The sequence below is a fragment of the Macaca thibetana genome, chromosome 17, assembly GCF_024542745.1.
Source record: "Macaca thibetana thibetana isolate TM-01 chromosome 17, ASM2454274v1, whole genome shotgun sequence".
Taxonomy (NCBI): domain Eukaryota; kingdom Metazoa; phylum Chordata; class Mammalia; order Primates; family Cercopithecidae; genus Macaca; species Macaca thibetana.
Window position 1 is genome coordinate 70,463,542 of NC_065594.1, and position 7,865 is coordinate 70,471,406.

The 7,865-nt window shown below is 39.8% G+C and overlaps 1 protein-coding gene across 1 annotated transcript; it reads right to left on the reverse strand.

Annotated features, from left to right (window-relative positions):
- Positions 1 to 6,667: 6,667 nt before the first annotated feature.
- LOC126940158 (thymosin beta-4) lies at positions 6,668 to 7,309 on the reverse strand. The gene has a single exon (XM_050765902.1). The coding sequence runs from the start codon at positions 7,226 to 7,228 to the stop codon at positions 7,094 to 7,096; it is 135 nt and encodes a 44-aa protein (XP_050621859.1). The 5' UTR covers positions 7,229 to 7,309; the 3' UTR covers positions 6,668 to 7,093.
- Between the last annotated feature and the right edge of the window lie 556 nt (positions 7,310 to 7,865).

Here is a 7,865-nt window from a genome sequence, read left to right on the forward strand (position 1 = left end):
GGTCTGGATCTCCTGACCTCATGATCCGCCCACCTTGGCTTCCCAAAGTGCTGGGAATACAGGAGTGAGCCACCGCACCTGGCCTTCAGCAAAGTTTTATAACATAAAGTCAATGTAAAAAATTAGTAGCACTCCTATACACAAAGAGCATCCAAGCTGAGAGCCAAATCAAGAATACAATGTCATTCACAATAGCCACAAAAAGAATAAAATACCCAGGAATACAGCTAAGGAGGTGAAAGACCTTTACAATAAGAATTACAAAACACTTCTCAAAAAAATCAGAGATGACACCAACAAATAGAAAAATGTTCCATGCTCATGGATAAGATGAATCAATATTGCTAAAATGGCCAAACTGCCCAAAACAATTACTGATTTAATGCTATTCCTATCAAAGTACCAATGACATTCTTCACAGAATTAGGAAAAGCTATTTTAAAATTTATATGGAACCAAAAAAGTGACTGAATTGCCAAGGCAATACTAAGCAAAAAGAATAAAACTGGAGGCATCACATTATCCTACTTCAAACTGTACTACGAGGCTACAGTAACTCAAACAGCATGGTAATGGTGCAAAAACAGTCACATAGACCAATGGAACAGAATAGAGAGCCCAGAAATAATGCTGTACACCTATAACCATCTTACCTTCAGAGAAAATGACAAATTTCCCATAAGCAATAGGAAAAGAACTCCCTATTCAAAATATAGTGCTGGGAAAACTGGCTAGCCATATGCAGAAGATTGAGCCCAAACCCCTTTCTTATACCATATAAAAAATTAACTCAAGATGTATTAAAGACTTAAATTGTAAAGCCTAAAACTATAAAAACTCTGTAAGATAACCTAGGAAATACCATTTTGCACATGGGACCTGGCAAAGATTTCATGATAAAGATACCAAAAGCAATTACAACAAAAACAAAATTGACAAGCAGGACTTAATTAAACTAAGGAGCTTCTACATAACAAAAGAAACTATCAACAGAGTAAACAGATAACCCACAGAATGGGAGAAGTATTTGCAAACAATGCATCCAACAAATATTAAATATCCAAAACCTATTAGAAACTTAAACAAATTTGCAAGCACAAAACAAACAACCCCATTAACTCTTTTCCCATTTTACCCAGGAATACTTGTCAGTGGTGCTTGTGGCTGCGACATTTACCCTAAATAAGTTTGCCACAAAATATCTCACGCTTATTATTATTATTGCATCACTCTAGTGTATCAGCTTTGGAAACAAAAGACAACATTGTATTTATAGCATTCTGGTTTTAGTAGATGTATTTCCACTCACAAAATATAGTAATTCTTGATCACTGAAAATGTCCAATCTGAGAAAATGTAACATTCCTGCGTGTGATGTTAACATTGTTCTTGAACAATTTTTGGCCTAAGATTCATTTGATAAATTCAAGTTTTCCAAAATGGATGATTCTGATGATTCAGACAGTTCTGTTTTTGATTCTGTTTTGAAATAATTCCAAGAACTTTTATGTTTTCTTTTCACATTGAAAATCAGTCAGATTTGCTTCAGCCTCAAAGTGCATGTTTATGTAAAATTAGATGAGTGCTGGCAGCGAGCTGTATTCCTAAACAGCGAAAAAGTTAAAAAGTGGGCAAATGACAAAAGCAGACACTATTTAAAAGAAGACATACACACAGCCAAAAAGCATGTGAAAAAAATGCTTAACATCTTTAATTATTAGAGAAATGCAAATCAAAATCACAATGAGATAGCATCTCACACAGGTCAAAATGGCTATTATCAAAAAGTCAAAAAATAACAGATGCCGGCAAGTTTGTGGAGAAAAGGGAACACTTATACACTGCTGGTGAGGAGAGGATGTAAATTAGTTCAGTTATTGTGGAACTTAGCTGGTGATCTCTCAAGGAACTCAAAACAGAGTTACCATTTGACCCAGCAATCCCACCGTTGGATATATAACCAAAGGAATATAAATCATTCTACCCTAAACACACATGCACATGTATGTTCATGGCAACACTGTTCACAATAGCAAAGACATGGAATCAAGGTAAGTGCCCATCAATGGTAGACTGGGTTTTAAAAATGTGGAAAATATATACAATGGAATGCTGTACAGCCATTAAAAAATGAGATAATGGCCTTTGCCGCAAGCAGACTAACAGAAGAACAGAAAACCAAATTTCAGACATTCTCACTTTAAGTGGGAACTAAACATTGAGTTTGGACTCAAATTAAAAACCTATAGCCACTGGAGCCTATTTGAGGTTGGATGGTAGGAGGATGGTGAAGATAGAAAACTACCTCGGGTACTATGCTCATTATCCAAGTGCTAAAATAAATTGTACACCAAATCTCCATGACATGCAAATTGCCTACTAAGAAACCTGCATGTACCCCCGAACCTAAAATAAATGTTAAAAAAATTAAAAAATAATAAAACAAGTTTAAAATGTAAAAACTAATTTTTTGTTTTTCTTGTATGAATATTTATCAAAGAAAGATACTCTGAAGTCCACAGGTAAAAAGACAGTAGCTCTGAATATATTTGGGCTGTGATATTTTCACATTTAAACAGAAAAGAAGCAGGATTGATACTATTCTTTCTCTACCAGTGTATTTTTCTGAACATTCCCCAATTAAAAATCTGCTGTAAGATTGAGTCAATTGAAAGCATCAAACATTTTAATTAATTAAGCACACAATTAGACTGTGATGAAGATTATGAACATATTTATGATAAAATATAAAAATTGAATATTGAATGTTGAAAACAATTTTTCTTTATAAATGCACAAATTACTTGGTATTAGTGATACATATAATGAGAAATTGATTAAAATATATAAAATGTCACAAAAATAATTTAAATGGCTTATATTTTAATGTTTAAGTAAAAATTAACAGTATTTTTAAAATTTTGCTGTAATATATTTTAAGTTGCATTTTTGAAAATAATTGTTTTTAAAAACGTATTTTGAAAATTTTTATTTTAACAAATTTATTTTGAGAATTTTTTATGTCTCAACTTATTAAACAAATTTGTTAGTAAAACATTTCAGAAATTATATAATTTCAATTATTTTCAGCAAAATATTTTGCTTTCAAAAGTGTCCTGGTCTAGACAATAAATTGTATAATCAACTTATTGCTAACACATAAAAATCTCTTTCATTTTAATTTAGCAAATGCTGTAGCAACACATAAAAATTCCATTTTTTAATTTGAAAAGATTCAGAAAAAAGAGAAATCAGAGAGAATGTGGTCTCCAAAAGACCTCAAAGAATCTTGTTTTTCTTTTTTTTTTTTGAGACGGAGTCTCACTCTGTCGCCCAGGCTGGAGTGCAGTGGCGCGATCTCGGCTCACTGCAAGCTCCGCCTCCCGGGTTCCCGCCATTCTCCTGCCTCAGCCTCCTGAGTAGCTGGGACTACAGGCCCCCGCCACCGCGCCCGGCTAATATTTTGTATTTTTAGTAGAGATGGGGTTTCACTGTGGTCTCGATCTCCTGACCTTGTGATCCGCCTGCCTTGGCCTCCCAAAGAATCTTCTTAAAGATACACATGCCGGTAATTTTTGATAAAAGAAAACAGTAATTATAAGAAAGTATTATTTATCTAACACTATGGCAATTATTAACAAGTAACAATTTGTAGATAGTGGGATTGTGAAGCAGGATATTCCCCTGACCCCTTTGCAGGACTCGCAACTTGTTTACCCAGCCTGCAGGCTCAACTCCTCATAGGAGGAAGTACATGAGTGAACAAGGCAGGAACTGTAGTACATGAGGCACTGGAAACCAACTCGCTATTTCAGCACCAGCAGGAGCGTACTCCACTCACTCAGACCTGCTGTGCTCCACCCCTTGTGGGAGGGAGCACACAGGTGAGTGGGTCCAGGAGCTGAGGTGATTGCATTTGGGGACTGGAAGGAGTAAACTCTATGCAGGCCCTGCAGCAGCATTTTGGGGGTGCCCCCAATCCTTGAAGCCCCAGAAAGCATGTTACAGTGGTCTTTTAGCTCTGCCATCTGCAGATGGCTGAAGTGTTAACAGATAAGTGGGCCCTCTGCCCCTTTGATGAGGCACCTGCCTTCCACCAACAAGGGCAAAGAGCTAGTGTGGTAGCCTTTTGTATCCACACTCATAGCTCCTGAGCTCTTGGCCAGCATCCGGGGAAAATGAAGTCATGCACAAAATTGAAAGATAATAAATGTGGGGGATTTTATTGCCAATGAAAGTGGGTCTCAGGAGGAAGGGGAGTTGAAAAGGGAACTGGGTGGGAAGGTAATCTTCCCCTGAAGTCCAGCTGTCTCTGGCCAGATACTTCTCTGAAGTTAATTACACAGGGAAGCTGTCCTTCTGAAGTCAAGCTGCATCTCTCTAATATCCAGCCATAGTCCCTCATGTCCAGCTGCTTCTCCTCTCTGTCAGCTGAGTCTGGGGTCTTTACAGGCACAGGATGGGATGGGGTGGGACCATGGATGGTTTAGGAAAAGGCAATATTTGAGCAGAAAAACAGAGATATAAATTCTCACTTTGGGCTGCTGTTTCAGGCTTTTCAGCTTGATGGTGGGTCTTCACTAGGCACCTGCCCTTTTATACCTAGAATTTCTCTGCTGCTTGTCCCCATCTGTTGTACTAATCAGGATAATCTAACTTTTATTACAAATATTAGGCAAATATTCATGGCTTAACACAATAAAGTTTGTGTGTCTCTTGTGTAATGTTACAATGCAGGTAAGCAGTGGCCTGTGTTTTGTGCTGTCAGGGAGACAAGTCAACTCCATCTTCTACATCTGCAATATTTAGGGTCTCAGAATCCTCCACTTAATTGTAGGCATTTAGATAAGAAAAAGAGCTTGAAGGAGCTTGGGGAGACTTTGTAGGGGCCAAGCCAGGAAAAAGTCCATAATTTCCCTTGAAAACACTGACCAGAACTGAAGGCATGGCTCCGCCTAACTGCAAAGGGACTTGGAAATGCAGACTAGAAGTTGTCTTTATAGTCTGTTCTCATACTGCTAATAAAGACATACCTGAGACTGGGTAGTTTATAAAGAAATGAGGTTTAATTGACTCAAAGTTCAACATGGCTGAGGAGGACTCACAATCATGGTGGAAGGTGACTGAGGAAGAAAGTCACATTTTACATGGTGTTAGGCAAGAGGGAGAGCTTGTGCAGGAGAACTCCAATTTATAAAACCATCAGACCTTTTGAGACTTATTCACTACCATGAGAACAGTATGGGAAAAACTACCCCCATGACTGAATTATCTATACCTGGTCCCACCCTCACCATGTGTATTATTCATTTCAAGTTGAGATTTAGGTGGGGATACGGCCAAACTATATAATTTCACCCTGACCTCCCCTCCAAATCTCATGTCCTCACATTTCAAAAACAGTCATGCCTTTCCACAGTCCCCCCAAGTCTTAAATCATTTCAACATTAACTGAAAAGTTCACAGTCCAAAGTCTCATCTGAGACAAGGCAAGTCCCCTCCACCTATGATTTTGCACCTGTAAAATCAAAAGCAAGCTAGTTACTTCCTAGATACAATGAGGTTACAGGCATTTGGTAAATATATTCATTTCAAATGGGAGAAATTGGACAAAACAAAGGGGCTACAAGCCACATGTAAGTCTGAAATCCAGTGGGGCAGTCAAATCTTAAAGCTCCAGAAGAATCTCTTTTGACTCCATGTCTCATATCCGGGTCATGCAGATGCAAGAGGTGAGTTCCCATAGCCTTGGGCAGCTCTGCCCTGTGACTTTGCAGGATACAGCCCCCTGCCCCAGCTGCTTCCGTGACTGGCACTGAGTGTCTGCAGCTCTTCCAGGTGCATGATAGAAGCTATCGGCAGACTGGATGAACCATTCTGGGGTCTGGAGGACGGTAGCCCTTTTTTCACAACACCACTGAGCAGTGCCCTAGTGCGAACTCATGTGGGACTTCAACCCCACATTTTCCTTCTGCACTGCCCTAGCAGAGCTTCTCCATGAGGACTCCACCCCTGCAGCAGACTTCTGCTTGGATATCCAGGCATTTCCATACATCTTCTGACATCTAGGCAGAGGTTCCCAAACCTCAATTCTTGACTTTTGTGCACCTTCAGGCTCAACACCACATGGAAGCTGCCAAAGCTTGGGGCTTGCACCCTCTGAAACAATAGCCCAAGCTGTACATTGGCTCCATTTAGCTACAGCTAGAGCAGCTGGGATGCAGGGCATCAAGTTCTGAGGCTGCACACAGCAGGGGGGCCCTAGATCCAGCCCAGGAAACCATTTTTCCCTCCTAGGCCTTTGGGCCTATGCTGGGAGGGGCTGCCACAAAGGTCTCTGTCATTCCCTGGAGACATTTTCTCCATTGTCTCAATGATTAGCATTTGGCTCCTCATTACTTAAAACAAATTTCTGCAGTCAGCTTGAATTTCTCCCCAGAAAATGAGTTTTTCTTTTCCACTGCATCATAAGGCTGAAAATTTTTCAAACTTTTATGCTCTGCTTCCTCTTGAACTCTGCCACTTAGAAATTTCTTCCACCAGATAGGCCTAATCGTTTCTCTCAAGTTCAAAGTTCCATAGATCTCTATGTCAGGGGCAAAATTCCACCAGTCTTTGTATAGCAAGAGTGACCTTAATTCCAGTTCCCAACCAGTTTGTCATTTTCTTTTTTTTTTTTTTTTAAGTTTTTAAACTTTTTATTTGCATATTAAAAAAATTGTGCATTCCAATAATTAAAATCATTTGAACAAAAAAAAATGGCACTCTGATTAAACTGCATTACAGCCTGCAGGACACCTTGGGCCAGCTTGGTTTTACTCTAGATTTCACTGTTGTCCCACCCCCACTTCTTCCACCCCACTTCTTCCTTCACCAACATGCAAGTTCTTTCCTTCCCTGCCAGCCAGATAGATAGATGGGAGAGGCAGGCACAGCCTTCGTTGTCAGTAGTTCTTTGATGTGAAAGGGGCAGCACAGTCATTTAAACTTGATCCAACCTCTTTGCATCTTACAAAGTTAAACAGCTAAAAGAAGTAAAATAAGAAGGCAATGCTTGTGGAATGTACAGTGCATACTGGCGGCGCACACCTCATTACGATTCGCCTGCTTGCTTCTCCTGTTCAATCGTTTCTTTGGAAGGCAGTGGATTTTTCTCTTGCGTCTCTGTCTTCTTCAGTTTCGACTTATCGAATTTCTCAATCTCAGCCATATCGGGTTTGTCAGACATGGTTGCGGAGGAAAAGCGGAGCAAGGCGCATGAAAACGAGCGAAGTCTGGTCTGTGCAGTGGCCACCACCGAGTTGTCCTTTTCATCTGAGACTACCTTAGGCTAGACTTTATTGTTCATATCACTATCAGCATGTTGGAAAGCCACTCAACAAGTTTCTAGGAAGTTCCAACCCTTCCCACATCTTCTTGTCCTCTGAGCCCTCCAAGTCTCTAGAAAGCTCCAAAATTTCCCACATTTTCCTATCTTCTTCTGAGCCCTCCAAACTATTCCAATCTCTGCCTGTTACACAGTTCCAAAGTCACTTCCACATTTTCGGGAATTTTTAGAGAACACCTCACTCTACTGGTAACAGTTGACTGTCTTTTCTCATGCGGCTGATGAAGACATACCCAAGACTGGGTAGTTTATAAAGGAAAGATAGTTAATCGAGTCAAAGTTCCAGATGGCTTGGGAAGCCTCATAATCATGGCAGAAGGTGAATGAGGAGCAAAGTCATGTCTTACATGGCAACAAACGAGAGAGAGAGTTTGTGCAGGGGAACAGGCCTAAATACAAACTTCTCAGATCTCATGAGATTTATTTGCTACCACAAGAACAGTATGGGGGAACCACCACCATGATTCAGTTATTTCCA

Bases quoted from the DNA above. Each gene is read 5' to 3' on its own strand.
- LOC126940158 (XM_050765902.1), bottom strand. From the start codon at position 7,228: ATGTCTGACAAACCCGATATGGCTGAGATTGAGAAATTCGATAAGTCG.